Source organism: Phaethon lepturus, unplaced genomic scaffold (genome assembly GCF_000687285.1).
Source record: "Phaethon lepturus isolate BGI_N335 unplaced genomic scaffold, ASM68728v1 scaffold44078, whole genome shotgun sequence".
Classification (NCBI taxonomy): Eukaryota; Metazoa; Chordata; class Aves; order Phaethontiformes; family Phaethontidae; genus Phaethon; species Phaethon lepturus.
Window position 1 is genome coordinate 1 of NW_010557700.1, and position 18,382 is coordinate 18,382.

General features: G+C 37.9%; 1 protein-coding gene across 1 annotated transcript; it reads left to right on the forward strand.

Moving 5' to 3' along the window:
• Window positions 1-998: 998 nt before the first annotated feature.
• On the forward strand, window positions 999-7,337 carry TMEM33 (transmembrane protein 33). The gene is made up of 6 exons (XM_010292833.1): window positions 999-1,088; window positions 1,527-1,714; window positions 2,692-2,759; window positions 3,560-3,693; window positions 5,645-5,728; window positions 7,118-7,337. The coding sequence occupies exons 1-6, from the start codon at window positions 1,003-1,005 to the stop codon at window positions 7,245-7,247; spliced, it is 690 nt and encodes a 229-aa protein (XP_010291135.1). The 5' UTR covers window positions 999-1,002; the 3' UTR covers window positions 7,248-7,337.
• Window positions 7,338-18,382: the final 11,045 nt, after the last annotated feature.

Below are 18,382 nucleotides of genomic sequence, written 5' to 3' on the forward strand. Positions count from 1 at the left end.
TCGCCGGAGTACGGGGAGGAGGAAGCTGGGCTTTCACTTTCCTATTGAAAACGTGCTGTTGCTGCGCCGCCGTTCTTGAAAATGTCTCAATCAAAACTATTGCCTTGTGACTATAGTTGTACGTCTGTGGCCATATTGTGCAAGTAAGTCGGTAGGTAACGATACGAAGATGTTCGCAGGTTGTTTCGGTTACTATCAGGTGACTCTCATATAAAAAGGGTCTAGGAGCACAGAGGGAAAGAACAGTCTTCAAAAGCTGGTTCAAATTCGTAAAAAAAAAAAAAAATTGAGCCCTTTCAGGTTAAAGGAAGCTGCTGTTTTGACTCTTTGGCACCTATTGGCCAAAAGCATGCTGTGTTTGATTAAAGGCTTTCTGGTACGAGGACTGTCAGGGGTGAAGAGGACTGTGGCTAAGGAAGCTCAACAACAGGAGAGGTGCTAGATTACCATTAAAAACTTATTTTCTTTTTTGAGGCCAAGAATATGTAGGCCAAAACGATGCCACTTTCCTTATGATGTAGCTATGCTAAATTTACCTGACCCCTTCTTTTTTTCCTCTCCACAAGAAGTGTGGAGATTTAGCCCCAGGTGTGTGAATTATATTCTTAAAAGGAACCTTAAAGCAATAGATGCACAAGTCAGGTCTAAAGACCTTGCATGATACATTTTTTTGAAGCTGGCTGTCTTGTGAGGTTGGTTTATTTAGAAAAATTACCTCCGCACAAGATCTTACCACTATATTCCCTTGTAATGTACAGAGGAGCCTTTTGATGCTGAGACAGCCAAGTTATTTTTGATCTGGTTAGTAATATTGTATGAGTCAAGTTTCATACAGAACAAAAAGATGCTCTTTGCTTCAAGCTATAGTTTGATTCTCTTCAAGATTGGAGAAAGACTTGCAATTTAATATAGAAGGGAAGAATGTTCATTGTATACAAATATTAAGATACCAACTTCTGTGGGGGTTGGGTTTTTTCTTTTCTTCTAATGTAGCAATTTCTGATGGCTAACAAGCTGGATACAGCAATGTGGATTTCCCGCTTGTTCACAGTTTACTGCTCAGCTTTATTTGTCCTGCCTCTTCTAGGGTATGTATTGTAATATTGTAAAATAGCATTAAAAATCTACAAAGTAACTACACTCCCTTTTTATAAAGTTGATTTTCATGTAAGGGTAAATATCTATTGTTCAGCTTACTTGGATGCTTTTTGTCAGAACAGTTTACAGATTTTTAGATTGGTTTAAAACACTTTTCAGTGTGTTTGGAAGATGTGTTGAGTGACGGTAAAGTAGTGGGAAATGCATGTTTTATGTGTAGTTATGAAGTAATATATTGAGTTGTTTTACCTTTGGCACCTGCAGTAAGTCTGAGTTACCAGTTTTTGAGTTGTATTTTGGTAATAGTGCGTATGCACAATAACAGAAATACTTCAGGTATTGTGCGATTGTGATGCAATTCTCAGGGGTAGAAGACTTCTGAGCAGGGGCTTGGTTCATATGGTAACATCTCCTCTGATGATTTGCAGGTTGCATGAAGCAGCAAGCTTTTATCAGCGTGCCTTGCTGGCAAATGCTCTTACTAGTGCCCTCCGACTACACCAAAGGCTACCACACTTTCAGCTTAGCAGGGCGTTTCTGGCCCAGGCTTTGCTGGAGGACAGCTGCCACTACCTGTTGTACTCTCTTATCTTTGTGAATTCCTACCCTGTTACAAGTATCCTTTGTTTGTGTCACCCTGGTAGTGTTTCTAAATATCTTAAAAACTTGATTCTTTTCATCACCTGTGCCATGATTTGAAAAGCTAGTTTAGACTAGAATACGTCTGCTATTCATAGAACATACTGTATGTAAAATAGGAGAGGCTTATGTTCATTGATCCATATTCAGGTTAATAATCTCTATAACTAGTACATTGCAGTCTCTGGCTACTTACATTTTCTTTTCTGGAGACTTAAGTTCAGTGGATTTTATGACTAGCCTCATCTGGTACTTTGAGAAGTTCCTAACTTTCATTTATTACCAGTACAGGGTTTGTATATGACTCCACACTGTAAGTAGGGCATATATCATGTAGAGAGACATTCATTCAGTAGCAGATTTTTTTTTTTCAGATAAGTTACTAAACAGATAAAGTCTGCAAAAAAGACTTGCTCCTGTGGCATATCAAAGGTGACGTGTAAGAACTGACTTTTTTTCTTTGTGCCACTTTGTATGTACACTTAATGTCTTACTCTTAAAATGTCTCTGGCAGAGGAATGTCTTTGTTCTTGCTCTTTAAAATCTGAATGGCTGGCAACTGCATGTTCTTTGGTGAAGAATGATACATTTTTTAGCATCTCTTAGTAAATATGACTACATGTATATGGTAGATTTTAAGAAGTAACCTCACGTGTCTTTCATGCAGAAAGAATGCATTTCAGTAGCAATGTGCTGGTGTGTAATGGTGTATGTTGTACTTTTGCATACCTGCTTACATGCACATTTTGAAGTTACAGAGAAGAGAAGGTGTAAGAAGCAAAGGGAAGACCTATAAATATAGTTGTTAAGACATGTACTTGTCTTAATCCAGTATAGGTCATTCCAGCCAACCTGTTGCAAAGAGCCATCAGGCTATGACTTCTGTGTTAGTATAACATCATGGAGAAATGAAGCACTTCTGTAGCCTATGGTTTTCCTTAACACTTGTTTCAGTGAGTATTTTTCCAGTTCTGCTGTTCTCTTTGCTTCATGCTGCCACATATACAAAGAAGGTTCTTGATGTGAGTATGATATGATGATTAATGTATGTATGATAAAGTATGATATGATTAATACTGTTGGTATTCTTGGGGTTTATAAACAGGCTTGAGTTGCAGCTATGGTTTCCTTTAGCTACACTAGAGGAGTTAGAGTAAAATTGTAGTATGGAATCTCAGCACAGAGAATCTGAGAAGTCTTTTTTTGGGGTTGGTTCCCCCCTTCCTCTTCTGTTACGACTCAATGATATGTTGGAGTTGACACTAATTATTTTTCTTCAGATGGTATCCTTTGAAGGAAGCAAATGTTGTGTTAACAGTTAAGTTGAAACTTAAGACATGTCTTTTCAAACTAAACCATAGCCTGTGAAATGTAATGTTATATTCCAGTAGCAAAATAATGAATTGCAGGGTGAGGCTAGGAAACAAAATACTTGCGAGTTGGACCTGTTGCTCAGTGAACTGTCTTGTGCATCTTAATATAACTCCAACCTTTGGTGTTCCTAACTAGACTGTCTTGCTACCATAAGTACTTTGTCCTAGCGGACAGAATGAGGCTCATGGCCATCTCTGCAGTTGAACCCAAAATGGGTGGGTGAGGGAATTGCAACACCTCATGTTTTTAATTGAACTCTATGCAATTATGGAGTTCCAAGCTTCTGGTAGTTTTCTTTGGGACACCAGTCTCAATACCTTTAAAGAATCTAGTCTTAAAATGCTGAAATGAGTTGTGAATTATGATTGTTAGTACTTTGATTTCTTTGTGCTAGAGAAAACAGGTGTAACTTGTATGTTTTCTGGTGATCTTCTTTTCTGCTTTAAAGGCACGAAGTTCAAGTAGTCTACCCTTTCTGAGAAATCTTCTAGAGAAATTGAATGCTAATCAACAAAATATTCTAAAATTCATTGCTTGCAATGAAATTTTCCTGATGCCAGCTACGGTTTTTATGCTTTTCAGGTAAGAATTACCATAAATATTTTCAGAATTGGTAACTTTCTACACAAGATTACTTTTTGCAGTTGAGTTCTTTGTGGGTCATAGATCTCTACTTGTATGATTCTGGCTGACCCAGGTTTGAACTTGGAGTTAAATTTATTTGATTCTTAGACTTCTCAAGTTGGTGCATCATGAAGCATTCACTCTGATATAACTGAGCATCAAAGAACCCTTCCCTTTTATAGCATGGGTGACATTGTTGGGTCAAATCAAAATTTTTCAGGCCTGTGACTTGCGTTCTCCTACATTGTTCAGTTAAGTTTATTTTTGGTCAGTGTAATAGAATATTAAGATCTTCAGCTTCACTGAAAGTGAACTCTCTTTTTTACTATTAGATTCCAGAAATTTAAGTGGTGTGAAATTTCATTGTGCTAAAAGTGTGCAAACAGGAGTAGGTTATGTCCTCTCCTGTGTTACTTCTGACCAGTAACCCTTGTCTTTTTTTTTTGATGATTCCATTTGGTTTTGCCTGCTGTGCAGCCTGTTGAATTAATTTTAGGGATCTTGAGCATATGCATGTTGGAATCCTACTAAAGTCATGTGGGCTTAATGACCTGCCAGTCATTGAAGTTTGGGTTGTTGCCTTTTAATATTTGGAGGGGGAATAACACCCTTTGTTCTATACAAGTTATAGCATGGTGAGAGCTTTTGTCATGAGTGGCCTCACAGGCAGCAGAAGGGAGGCTTTATCTTCCTGGAAGTTGATAGAATGCATAATTTTCTTTATGTTTTGATATGTCAGCTGAACACTTCAATGCTTCAGCCCTGAAGGATTCCATTTCATTTAAGGCCACTTCTCAACTGACAGATACACTCTGTATCCAGTATCTGAAACATTCAATTGCTTCAAACTTCTCTTTAGGAGAACTTATTTTTCTCTCTGGAGAACTGAACATGTGAAGTGTTGCTACTTGAGAAGTCATCTAGTAGATACTGAATCTTGTAAAAGATCATATACCACATTTTAAAATAGTACAATGGTTAAATGCAGCTATTGTGATAATTTGTTCTTTAAACTGTTTTAGCATATTAAATTGCTTGTAAATACTGTACAGGTGCAAGATTTAATCTTTTCCCCCTCCTGTAGCTCACTTTCTTTTCCATTTTATATTTTTTTCTGCTGGGTAAAGATATTGCTCATATTTGAATGAGCTCTAGTTACTGAAACTGTCATGTTCATCTTCAAACAGAGCTTTTTAATATTGTCATAGATACAGAAGCTTCAGTCATTAAAATTACACCCATGATATTTCTATGCTTTGCTACGTGTGGTTTGTATGCTGCCCTTTCAGTATTTTACAGCACTGTCATGTGAAACAGCAGCCTTGTAAAGTATCAAAACCTAATTTCAGTGTAACTGAAATAGTTGGGTATTGGCTTGGCATTAATATCTCAATACATCTATGATAGTCTCCAGAGTGTTCTGAGAAGTTTTGCAAAAGGTACTGGAAATATGGTCCAGATACTCAAAGTGCCACGATTAAAGCTGAAAAAGCTCACTGTAATGGGACTATTCATGTCAGACAATTTCTGTGCTTAACCCCAATTTCTGTACTTAACCAGGAAGCTCTGTCTTAATACTGAATAGGCATCCACCATCACTTCTATGATTCTTTGCCCACTGACAGAAATGAGGCATATAAAAAACTTCATAAATATGAAATCAATACAAGAACAGCACTTCTTTAGCTGCTTCACTGAGCAGTTTTATTCTATAATGTAAGTTTCTGCTTTCATAAATGTTACATTCTTTTTCTTGTCAGATCTAGATTATCTGAACCAATGTGACCCCAATTAGCTTTTTTTGAGCCTAAGCAGTTTGGCAGTTTGTTTGCTTTTGTTAGGAAAAGTCCTGTTTCGTGGTTATTTTTTTTTTGTCAGTATTAAGCATTACTTCTCTATTCTCTTTCAGTGGGCAAGGGAGTCTGCTCCAGCCATTCATTTACTATAGGTTTCTTACATTACGCTACTCCTCTCGGCGAAATCCATACTGTCGGTAAGCACTAAATTGATTTCAGAAGTTAATGTTTAACTGTATAGTGTTTAGGCATTCAGAAATTTTTCATTCTAAAATGAATGCATAACTCATAATGCTAAATCTGCAAATGGTAATTATAGAACATGGAATACACCTGGATGCCAAAAAAAAAAGGAACAGCTGGTTCAAGGTTACATTTATTTCATGTAGCTGAAGTTTTCTGAAATGTACCACCATCCTTGAGTGGGAGCTTTCAGAATATGCTTGCATAACTACATCTGTTCTTTGGGAGAAGAAAGTCTTTGAATTGTTCTGCAACCATTCACCAGAAAGACACCCTTATTTTTAGATTCCGGGCCTACCTGAGGCTAAGTCTATACATGAACAGGCACTTATGAACTTATGTAATGTTGACAGAGAAGAAAAAAATCTGTGGATGATATTAAACATGTTCATTACCTCCTTTAGTTAAATTCATAAGTCATGTTAATTATAATTGAAATAGAGCCTTATTGATCTTGTTTGAAAATTGTTCAAGCCAATACTATTGCTTTAAACTTTGAAACCATAAATCTATGAGGATGTGCTCGGGTCAGTGCTTTCTCAGAACTCTTATGACGAGCATTGCATGGTGTAAGATTTTGTGAACATACTTTCCGGTCTGATCGCTACCTGATTAGAAAATGGTTTGCTAAAGTAAGAAGTAAGTGGCTTTGGCTGCCATGGTGTGCAAAGACAGATCTGAGAATCATAAACTTAAATCACCTCCTATTCCCTCCTATTTTGTAAGAAATAAATTGTTCTCTCTTAGGATGTTAGTGGTGCTTTTTTTTTTTTGTTGTTAACAACAACAAAATCTCTGAAGGTACTTTACTACTTTGGTATCTAAAAATAATTTCAGTTGTGCAATACTAAAACTAACTTTCAATAGAACTAGTTTATCCAAGATTTTCTGCTGGTATTTATGTAGTTTTAAGGGAAACTGGTGTTGTGAGGTCTATTTCTCAGGTCTGTCTTTTAATAGATGCTTCTGGAGCGCAGAGTTCTTGCATTTGGCAAGAAGCAGTGCAAACACACAATTACCTCCCAACTCCTTACTCTATTTCTGATAAAACATTACTACTTTTTTAATAGGAGGAGGAGGTTTCTTGAAGGTGGAATTTTTTTACTGTCTTTATATCTGTCAGCTGGAAGGTGCTGAACTAAAGTTAATTAAAATGTTAATGTTTAAAGGACAAGAATTCTGAACTTCTTGCAAGATAACTGCAACACTGAGTTGATCTAAAGAACTTGCTAACTGGAGTGTGTGAGGGTTGAGAAGAGAAGCGAATGAAAAAGATAGGTTTAGATGATGCTTCTGATAAGTGCTGTAGGATTTTAAAACTCTCTTTAAATCTGATTTTTCAGGACTCTCTTCACCGAGCTGAGGATTGTTGTTGAACACTTAATAATGAAGCCCTCATGCCCTGTTTTTGTAAGAAGACTATGCCTCAGCAGCATTTCCTTTATAAGCAGATTGGCACCAACTGTTGCATAGCCAAATTTCAGGCACTTGTGTTTTCTGAACATTATGAGCAGCTGGCACTTCTGCTGATGATTATAAATTCCTGGTTTTACACTGATCTCACTCCAGGCTGTGTAAAAATGTGTATATGCTTTTCTTGGAGATAATACGAAATTTAGCATATCAAAAGCAAGTCATGGAAGCTTAAAATTACTGTGCTGTATTGCTAATTGGTAAAAAAAAAAAAAAGTAGCTGCATCCTATCTAAAACATGCCCAGTCATACAGAATTGTCTTTTTAGGAATCAAGGATTGTTTGAGGTTGATTAAAACTTTAAGAGTCTGTGCTCAGTACGTTTATGTTAGTTGGAACTATAGCTACTGTAGGATGCCTCCAGTGGGTAGCAGTTGGTACACATACCTATGCAGTACACTTTGGACAGTATTCTTCCGCTTGCTAAATGTACCTGTAGAACCATTTTGTCTAGATCACTATACTCAATGTAAAAATACGGCCAACTTTGAATTTAACAAAAGGGATTAAAATCTATCAAGCTGACATAGTTAACACTTTTTCTGAAGGAGAGGCGGTTTTTATTGATACTACTTAAAAAGAACTCTTCCAAGTTCCTACCTTGTGACATAGTCTTATATTACATTGTTGGAAGAAATCTCCAGACTCTGGTCATGGGGCAACTCTGTGCAGTTATCTCATCATAACAAGATGTTTTACCAAGCCAAATTGCTGACCTGTAGGCTTTTCAGACAAAGATGCAATGTAAACTTGTAACCACCTCTTAAGTGAACTAATCAATGTAAACGAAGTAACTTTTGCAGAATCATTGCAGATTTGTTCTTGTGTCTACACAAATGTGAGACTGCAGTAATTCAAGTGTGTCAGCTTTTTAGAAAATTAATCTGTAGCTAGCTCTATATAAATTGTTCTTCCAGTTTCTGAGACTCATTATGATGGGAAATTTGCATAAAGGTTGCACCTGTTTAGGCAGCTTCTGAAACTAATGGGTGTAGGATTTTTTGGCATAAATCCATCTGACTGGTCTGCAGCCAGCGTCATGACTACAGAAGTGAATATTAAATTGAGTGCTGATTATGCATTCACCCAGCAGCTGACAGGTAGGTCGTGGGAAAAGAATATTATCTGTCTGAACACAACTTCCATAAATGCAAGGCAAAGTATTTGCCTAATCTTCTGTAGTTAATGTTAGTATTCTAATTGCATAAAATTAAATGGGGTTCATTGGCTTTTGTAAACTTCTGTAGCACTGTACTTAACTTTTCTTCCTTGGTCAGAGAAATCTTTTGTGAAACACTTTTGAAAACAGTCTTGAAGCGATATTGAGTTATCTTGTTTGTGATGTGGATATTATTCAGACTTTCCAGTTGTATTAGTTTGTTAGATAAAAGCCATATATTTATAAGCTTACTTCATTTTTTGCTCAACCTCTTGGTACTCATGAACCAATTGGTAACTGAATATTGATATTCTTTGACTACTTGTCTTGCTCTCTGAACATGATTAGCTATTTATAGAACACTTGCACACTGCAGAAGCAAATGCATGCAGTAATGCTCTACAGCTGCTAAAGACTTGCAATGAGATTCTCTAAATGTATATCCTGTAATTTGAGGATTTTATAGAAACTAAAATTTCTACTGCAATAAAAGGAGTGTTAAATGTAACTTGCTAGGCTCTTCAAGCTTATTTTCTCTCTAACAGAACATACTGATGCTTGAACCTGGAAATTGAGCGGAATGCTGTCCTGTGTGTATGTGTGCATGTTCTTATAGTCCCACTGCTGCTTCTGAATTGGGACATAATGTCGTGTGCTTTTCTAAATTATTTTATAGGGAATTTTTGCCTTCTAAAGTGCAAAAATTTATGACCCTTTCCTTCAAAATTTAACCCAAGAATAAGCACTGCAACGATGGTATCTAATCAGAGCAGAAATCTAGACCTATTTATTACCATTTCAATTCTTCAGCACTATTTTAGACCCTCTTTCATATTACACAGTATATTTTTTTGAGCGGTAACATCAGACTCCATTCAGCTCTTTGCATCACTGTGATTTAAAAATTAATTTGGTCATGTAAGTTGGCCCCACATACTCTTGAGTGGAAGCAAATGAATACTTTTGTAATTACTGTAAGCAAAATAACATGTTACTTCTGAGCAAATTTTTGTGGTCTAGGACTGCTATTACGGGTGCAGTCTACTGTTCCTTTAATTGCATGCTGTTATTAAATTAGAGAGGAGTCTAAATTGGATCCGATGTATTGTAACTGAAGGATGCTAAGTCTTGAGATCCAACTCTATGAATGGATGAGGAAGATAAAAAGGCATAAGTGAATGAGATGTGCCATGAAGTAGACCTTATATGTGGGTACTGAATTTCTTGTTAACTCTTTCTATTATGTCTTAAAAATGAATCGAGAGGAAGAAGATGTTTAATAAATGGAATTTGATTAGATTCAGCTAGTAGTATATTCTTGACTTTGCAAGGAATTTCTTGACATGGCCTGGATTTTACTTGTGGTCTGGTAAAACTTACTTCTCTGATGTGCCAAGCAAACATGGAACAATGGGGTAAGAGTAACTTCCAAGCAAAATAAATAGGGCAGCTGACTGCACTCTGCATCAGCTTTGGGTTTTTTACTGCAGCTTTTAGGCTGCCTAAGTGATAACGCCAAGTTTCCTCAACACTGGCAAAAACATTCTGTCCTTGTGCCTGCTTCCTTAACTGCAGTTTGTGACCATTTCTATACTAATAATTAAATTAAACACATGAAATGTTGGTTGTGTCCTGATAGCTTGAGATTTTTCTCGTGAAATGTTCATGCTGCTGTGCTGTCAACAGCTAGCCGTGATGCGGAGGCTGTAACAGAAGTCTGTGGCGGTAGAGAAATTTTGCAGCTGACCATAAAATACCTGCCAACCCTAAATGTGAAGCAGAGGAGGTTTTGTTCTACTGAAAGGTTATCTACCTAATGCGGTCATTGGTTTCTGCTGGTGTAAATCACTCTGGTGATCGTTTTTATCATCTTAGCTTTTGTAAGTTAAAGAGCTGTTGCATAGATTCTGTGGGTGGACCTACCGCTTGCTGTGCACAAGCTTGCTCTAGAGGTGAAACTCCAGTGTAAGACTTGTCTGTTCTCACCTGTAGATAAATAAAGCATAAGGACCCACTGGGTCTGTTGGAGTAGCTAATGCCAGCTGAGATTTCTTACACACAAAGTAATTCACTAATGCATCCATTCTTGCCTTTATTGTCTTTTATTTAATTTAATACTTTTATTGTCATTTTTCTGCTGTTGGTTTTGCTTTGCTCCCTTTGATGTATGTTCAAGGGGAGCAATATCCATCACTATTTTAAGTTACACTTTTTAAGGATTTTTTAAAATATATTATAATCATGAGCCACTATTTGTTCCAACAGTTTTTGAGCTGCTAACTATGTGTAATAGTACTATCCAAACAAATAACATGGCTGGTTGTTTTGTACAGTCTGTGTTGGACCTTTTTATCATTAGGCACCGATATTGCAACATCTGCTGTACAGATCTCTTGATAATTAAGTAGTACCTATTGTGAGTAAGTTCTTGCCCATTTTACAGACAGGAACTGAGGCACGGAAGGAAAGACCACTTGCCTGAGGCGATGCAAGAGCTCTGGCAGAGCAGGAAATGGGGATGTGTGTGTGTAAAAAAGAGCTGGACAAGTGTCCGGGGGGAATTGTGATTTGTTTCTATACCACATATGACTTCTTGGTCCTGTTTCCAAAATGATTCTAACTGCTGCTTGAACAATTTTGGAAAGTACTGTATTTCATGGTGCTCAGATTACTGGTAGCAAAGACGATTGAGCTAGAACAGCTAGCTTTTCTTTTAAACCAGTGTCAAAAATTGATTCCCATGTACAAGAGCTAGGTATGGTATCCTCATCTTTCTGGTGAGGAAAAGTAACACATCAGAGTAAGGTTGCAAGCACTTACATGCTAGGTGTTAGTACGGTATGCTGATCTGTTGTAATTGTCTATAACTTTTAATTGCTGCAGTGCAAATATTTGTGTTTAAACTATATATACACTGAAATTGGTTAGTGTACGTTTGTTCTGTAACTTTTATTGTGCTAATATTTTCTTAAAATCACAGGAAGAGCCAGGCCTTGCTGTTTTAAATCGCCTTTTAAGGCTAGAACTTTAAGCAATCCTTTATTTCAAAGATGAATTATCAGTATGGATAATGTAATTGAATTTAATCTTAAATGTGGATTCAAAAATATCTTTTTCATAAAATGTCAGCATTACTTATTAACTTTTCTGCAGAAGCTAGCTCTGTGATAATAGCAGATATTGTGCAGGTAAGGGAGTTTCATTGCTTAGTTCTGTGCCATCCAGATGGTACAAACTTCTAAAATGAATTGAAAAATTCATCTTTTACTTGTATTCAAGGACTGAGGCACAAAATGCTAATGTAAGGGCTCAGAGGGGAAATATAGTTCTCCTGCATATTTGAGAAAATGTGAAGCCCTTTCAAGAAAATCTAATAAACATAATAATCACAGGCTGCTGACACTAAGGAAAAAGCACCTCATTCGCTCTTTCTTTTATGCAGCGATTTACTGGTCCCTACTGATTTTCAAATTGGATCACTGCAGTAAATTATCCATGCCAGTACCTGTGAAAGAAAGCACTGGGATCCATATTTGTTTAGTGCTGTGCTTAAATCAGCAAGAATGATAAATTTGATGGTATGAAATTGGAAATATCAAGGGCTTTTCTCAGTGAATGAGCAAGTATCTCCATTTGTAATTTATTGTGACCCTTTTTCACTGTATGTGCTTTGTATGTCAAATATTTATTTCAAAGCAAATTAAATTGTTTTCTGTATTGATACAGCTATGGCTCTGTTGACGTTCTTGAAAACAAATTGTATAGGGTTTTTTCTGGATTTAAAATATTACCAATGTTGTGTTGCAAAACAGCACTTGCTGTTTAAGTTCAAATCTCTGCATTTGAGTTACCGACCAACAGCTTTCCATGCTAAATGTTCTAGGTCTGTGTTGGGTGTTGTGTTTTTTTGTTTTGTTATTTTGTGTGTTTAGAATAGTGCAGGATGCAGTAAGCTCCTGTGGCTTCTCATTTGCTTTTTCTAGAGGAAAAAGGAAGATTAAGCTGTATATCAAAACCAGAAAAAGCTGATCTGTGTCTTTAAGTCATTGGAGCTGCTCTGCTTTACACCTGGCATAGGTAATGCCAAATCCTGTGAAAAAAAATTTACCTACATGTTCAGTTTACTGCCATATTTTCAGTGCAGGTGTTAGTAGAGAAAGTTGACTGTACGCCTATGTTTTGGCAGGAGTCCTGTCCCTTTAATCGTAAAATAGGTTACTTTGTGACTGTGATTGCACCCCACTAAATAAGTGCCATTGCTGAACTGAAAACGAGTCGTAGCTAGCGCTTGATTACTTGGAATTCATATCAGTATAATAGTTTGGGTTTTTTTGCAACTAGTAAGCAAAATTGTAAACTGGTGTTGATAGGGTGACCCTATGTCACCCTCTTCTTGAGGGCTAGGCTTGGCTCATTTGTGATGGCATATTAAATAACTGGCTTGTGTGGAACCCCAGTGTCAGCCAGATGGGCTTTATTCTGCCACAGCTGGCGACCACCATAGAGCTGTGGTTTTGTAGAAGCAGTAGTGTGGATTGTATTCTGAGGAGACGCAAAAGGCTTTGCTCTTAAAAGAAGGCAATGGTTAATTTGAGTTCATCTCCCTTTATCCTGGTTTCCGTGTGCCTGACCATGGTATCTTGCTTGCACGGTGACTAAAGCGATGTGGCAGCCCAGACTCCTGCCTGGGGTGAGGAAACTGGTTTCCTCACGCCTGGGGTGAGGAAACTTGTTTCCTTGAGAACAAGTGCAGATCATGGTATTTTCATTTGCTGTGTGTGTTCCTATGAATGTTCACTCATACACCTTTGCCGGTGTGCAGAGCACGTTGGGTGAAGGTGGTACATCAGTTGGTTGAGATATTTCACAGGAAAATGAAGCTGAAAAACAGAAATTATAAAGGTGCAGGGCTAGATTAGCTGCAAGGGTTAAAGCAACGTCAACTATAGCTTTCACAAAAGTAGAAATGGAACAGAAGGAGGAACAAGAGTGGGGAGAAAAATAATGAGAATGCAGAAGAGTTCAGCTCTACATGATAAAAAGAGGTATGGAAATCCTCTGCGTGCTCTGTTGCTTTCACAACCCCCAATTCACCATTCATGGTTTTATGCCATCAGTATCCTCTGGGTAGTACTTAAGTTTCCTAGCTGTAAATTATTTTTAATTTGATCTCTATTAAAATACTATTGGAAAAGCATGTTCAGATGCTGCCACATTGTACAAGAGCTGACAGGCTGGTCTTGGTTTACTTAAAATGGAAAACAACTGCAGTGGAATTATGTGTTCTTGTCCATCGTGGTTAAAGCTCCTTTAGTGGAAAATAGAGAAATAAACACTTACTGTGGTCTATATTGCTACTGGGCTTCTTGGCTTTTTTATTAAGCTTTTCTCTTTCCAGGTTTGCTTCACTACATTTTTATATTGGCAATCTAGGGAAAGGTATCTTATGTGCAACTGCATGGTATTTTGTCCTGATGTATGTTTGCTTCTGTGTGCAAAGACACATATCCAACATGATATTTGTAACTTAACATTTTAGCATTTTTTGGTTTAGTTTTTTAATCTAGAAAATCTGGCCAAACAGTGTTTTGAGATGACAGATGTTTGCCTATTACAATCCCTTTCAACATACTTTTCTGCTATAGCAACTTCAGTTAGGTTCTGACCAAAGCACAACAAAAATCAGTATGAATTCTTTCAGTGATAAAGTTTAAATCAAAGCCCTTGTTGGCAAGGTTTTTTTTGTAATGGCAGATAGAAATCTGAAGTTGACTTTCTGAATTCTCATGTGTCTGCTGCCATTTTGTCAGTTATGTAACTGTATAATACAGAGAAATAGTGAAACCTTATAAACTACAGTTATAGCATCAAGCATTAGTTCAGCGTGCGTTTGAGCATCCAGCGGTCCTATTCACATTTTTAGTTGTCACGAGTTTTTAACATCGCTCTGGGGCAGAGGCAAGCAAGACGTTTAGTTGCATCAATGTATATGTGCTGCGGATCGATGCTATGTGTATGTACAGCAGCAGACAAATGACTAAATCAAACACGTAATATTTTGAGGGTTTTTTTCCCTTTGAATATGTTAATACACTTGGCTCTTTGTGATTATAAAGCCTTTTCCTGCCCTCTGCCAGCCTTCTCTGTTTGCGGAGTGTTACACATTTGCAAGGGAAATAGCTTTTAAAAAAAGATTCTGGCACGACACAGGTGCTTCTAATATCCTACCTTCATACACTTCAAAAGTACTAGTCAAGCTTGTTTCGTGTTCTTGTAATCAATTTTTTTGTTTGTTTTTCTTACAAGCAAAAGAATCAAGCTGCTTTTAAGCTGGCCCTTGATTTGTTCGTGTAAGAGATTGTAGGACAGGTGGAATAGGAGACTAGACCTGGTGATGCAGGAAACTTCATCTAGTCCTGTGTTCCTCTGCATGTCTGTGTTACTGTAGAGAGTAAGAGTATGATGTACCTAGTATTGTTTTAAAGAATTTTAAACTAGCTTTCTGCTTTGGGATGAAGATAAGTGCTGCTAACCCTGAGTTCTTTTTCCTTGCGCAAAGGCTGGAAATTTTATTTGGTTATATGATTCGGTCATTTGAAATGAAACGGAATTCTTCGATGTGCTAATTTTATTCCAAACCACTGACCTCTAGTGGCTGCTTTGCAACTACGAAGCAAAACATTTTTAGTAATTTAAAGTGCTGCTAGTGTATTGGCTACAGGAGAGTCCTTTTCCCTTTAAATTTCTCAGGAGAATAATGTCTCTTCATGATTTCATGTACTTTGGCTTTTGCAAGTATCTATCTGCCTTATGCATTAGAAAGAGGTTCAAAAGAAAACCAGATTTATGGTTAAGGTTTCTTCAGAGAAGTAACTACTCACAAGCCCAAATGTTTGTTGTGATTGTTGGGAAGCTAGAAGCCCCTGTGATCTGTGAGAGCATCCCATAATAAAGATCTTAAAACACTTCTTGTCAAATCCTCGCAGTCATAAAGCACAGTAATTATATTAGCAGAATCCTGATTCCTTTTGCTTAGGGTGTTGCTGCTTTACAGTTGAAGTCTTCCCTACGTGTGTGGATTGGGATTATTGATCCAGGAATAGTAATATTTTCATCTTTTTCCTGCATAACCATGAAGCACACATTTCTGGATATACGTTGTATCTTTCCCTTTTCCCTAATTTGACTGTAGCTGCATATGTCCCAGTATAACTCCCCCTGATTTTTCTTGAAATAGGCAAGAGACTCCCCATTCCCCAGTGGAAGAGCAGATTCTTCAGAATTGTAATGCTTCCCTTTAGGAAAACAGAGAATGGGGTAGCTAAAAGGAGTGCCTGCATTGGAATGTTAAATCGGAGCTGTACTGGGTTTTTTAAGCAAATCCCCTGGTTGGTCTCATTTACCATGAAACCAAACTGGAACGTCTGCTCTAGGCTCCCTCCTAATGAGCTCTAGTCTCTGTCAGGGATGCAGGACCTGACGGGTGTGGGGGGCTGCGTTACTGCCAAGTTCTCCTGTGTGTACCAAGTGCGTGTGGCAACGGAGGGCTTCCAAGCCAGGGAGACAACACGTGGTGTCCTGAGGTCCCCTAAATAGAGGGCCAAATGGTATGTCTGCTGCCAATCTCTAGCCCTCAAAGTTCATCCCATCTTTCTCCTATCCTAATATTCCTTCCCTTCTTCACCTGTCCTATCTCCCGCTGTCTACTCTTGCGAAACCTTTTCTCTCTTCTGGAATCCCACCCCCCTTTATTGTGCTCCCACTTCAACCGGTTCTGACGTCAGCTTAGTCTCCCAGAAGGTCTGGCACGTGTGACCTGGGTCCCCGAGGAGGGGATGCGGTTGCCAGCCTGCGCGGCGCGAGGACGGCAAGCCACCGCCGCAGCAGGAGGTCACTGGCCGCCTGCCTGCTCCCGGGGTCAAGCCGGCTGGTTGAGCACTGCTGCGGGCAGCTCGGGAGGCTGAAGATGACTCTGCGAGCGTTCAGGTGAACAAACTGCATGTGAATCATTGAAAACGCTTACCCACGTGCTGGAAATTAAAGATACCTACTGCTAGTTTATGTTGATCTTCGACCCAGTGACCGTGAAATAACTTTACAGAGCTACATGACTCGGAGTGGTGTAACACAGATTTCTGTAGGTTCACCGTTTTGTGCTTTGGAAGAGTCATTCCCCCCAGCACCAGCCCCCCCTGAAATATCTTTTTCTGTTAATTTAAATATTTCACCTGAAAAAATTAAAGGCAGTTTGAGATCACTGGACACTTTATGTATTCATACTTTTTTTTTTGAACTATCAGTATGTATTTGCTTGGTGTCGACAATATATGTGTAGGATCACAAAAGGTACAAAATCAAAATGGTCTTTCCCTTTTAAAAACCTTGCTATGCTGTATGAAAGACACACAAGGCAGGATGTTATAGGAATCCCAAAGGGTAATTTAAAGTGTATTAAGTCATTACCTCAGCTCTTGCTGCTGATCTGGGCACATTGCAAGTCTCATCCACTGTATGAACTTGGAATCTTTAATGAATTTCAGATTCAAAAATATTCAACTTGGCTTTATATTACATCATTTTTCGTATAAGGAACACTAAAATCCTTCACCGTATGTTGGCCTTTACATAGCACAGATTTCTTGCTAGGCAGTAACACTGGAGTATTTCATCATGATGTACTGTTGTAGCTTGAGTAATCCAGTCAGTTACTTACTTATTTCTTTTAAACAAACAGGAACGAGGAAAAAAGTTTCCAAAGGTCTATATGTCAAGCCAGTCACCTGTCTTTACTTAAACTGCTTACAGATCAAGAAACTTTTCAAGCAGGTTCTAGATCTTAAACGGCTGTACCCACAGAGTCCCTGTTTTTCTGGAAGATCTTTATAACGTGGTAAAGCACCTTAACCTTACAAGTTTTTACTGGCAGTGTAATATGCTGTATACAACAAGGTTCTAGAGTTTTTGCAAAAGGATGCCTGAGGAAATGACCCCAATATGGTAGCCAGCTTCCCTCTTATGAGCAATATATCAAGATCTTCACGTGATGGGTATATGAGCAACCTCTGTCCACTAGCCAGAGGTTCAGATGGCACAGAAGACCCTGTACAAGCACGGCATATATAAATAATGATTTTTTAATCAGGTAAGAGTTTAGCAACTTGAGTAAGATTTAAAAAATTTTTCTTTAAACTGGCTTGATTTCATCAACTATAGGGTTAAAAATAGCTACTGAATAACCATTATTCACAATTAAACCTTAGGATCCAATTCCAACTGTATTGAATGAAAATGTTGTCACCTGGTGAGAAACAAGATCTCACCTATTCACTGTGGCTATATATAGCAGTCTTTGCCATAGGAAAAAAGTTGTTTAATACAGTTTGGATGTGCTGAAATACATAAATTGTTCCCTGTCATTTAGGGTGTTTCTCCATCCAGTGCTAGTGACTGATAACTAATGGTTGTTAAGGATTTGAGATTTTTGTCTTAGGATGCTGCAGCTACGTGCCGTGAGGCATGGTAATTTGTTATCAATTGCTTATGCACTTGGCTATCTCATGCTGAATAGGCAGTTATTGAAGTTCTTTTGCTTGTTCTTGGGTCTCCTTCCTCAGGTTTCAGTGTTTGTCAGTAGGAAGGTTCACGCAGAGCCCTGGGTCATGTAAATCCTGGTTGACTGCCACACTGGTAGTATCTGTTAATCTGCCTATGGTATTCTAGCTTTATTATTTTCCTTCCTGTTTCATATTTACAACAACAAAACCAAACAAGGCAAATTCAGTTATTTAGACGGATAAAAGAACATGAAATAGTTTAGTAATTCCGTTTGGTTTTGGATAGGAAATGATAAACCTAAAGGAAAACATTTTTAGAAGTAGTGCAACAGTTAGCATCTCTTCTAGGGTATATCAGAGACTCTTCAGGAATTACGAATGTTTCAAGAATTTCTATATTTTTTCAAAATATCTTTATGTAG

Bases quoted from the DNA above. Each gene is read 5' to 3' on its own strand.
- TMEM33 (XM_010292833.1), top strand. From the start codon at position 1,003: ATGGCTAACAAGCTGGATACAGCAATGTGGATTTCCCGCTTGTTCACA. The intron at 1,715-2,691 runs GTATCCTTTGTT...CACTTGTTTCAG, and splicing joins GAATTCCTACCCTGTTACAA to TGAGTATTTTTCCAGTTCTG. The intron at 3,694-5,644 runs GTAAGAATTACC...ATTCTCTTTCAG, and splicing joins ACGGTTTTTATGCTTTTCAG to TGGGCAAGGGAGTCTGCTCC.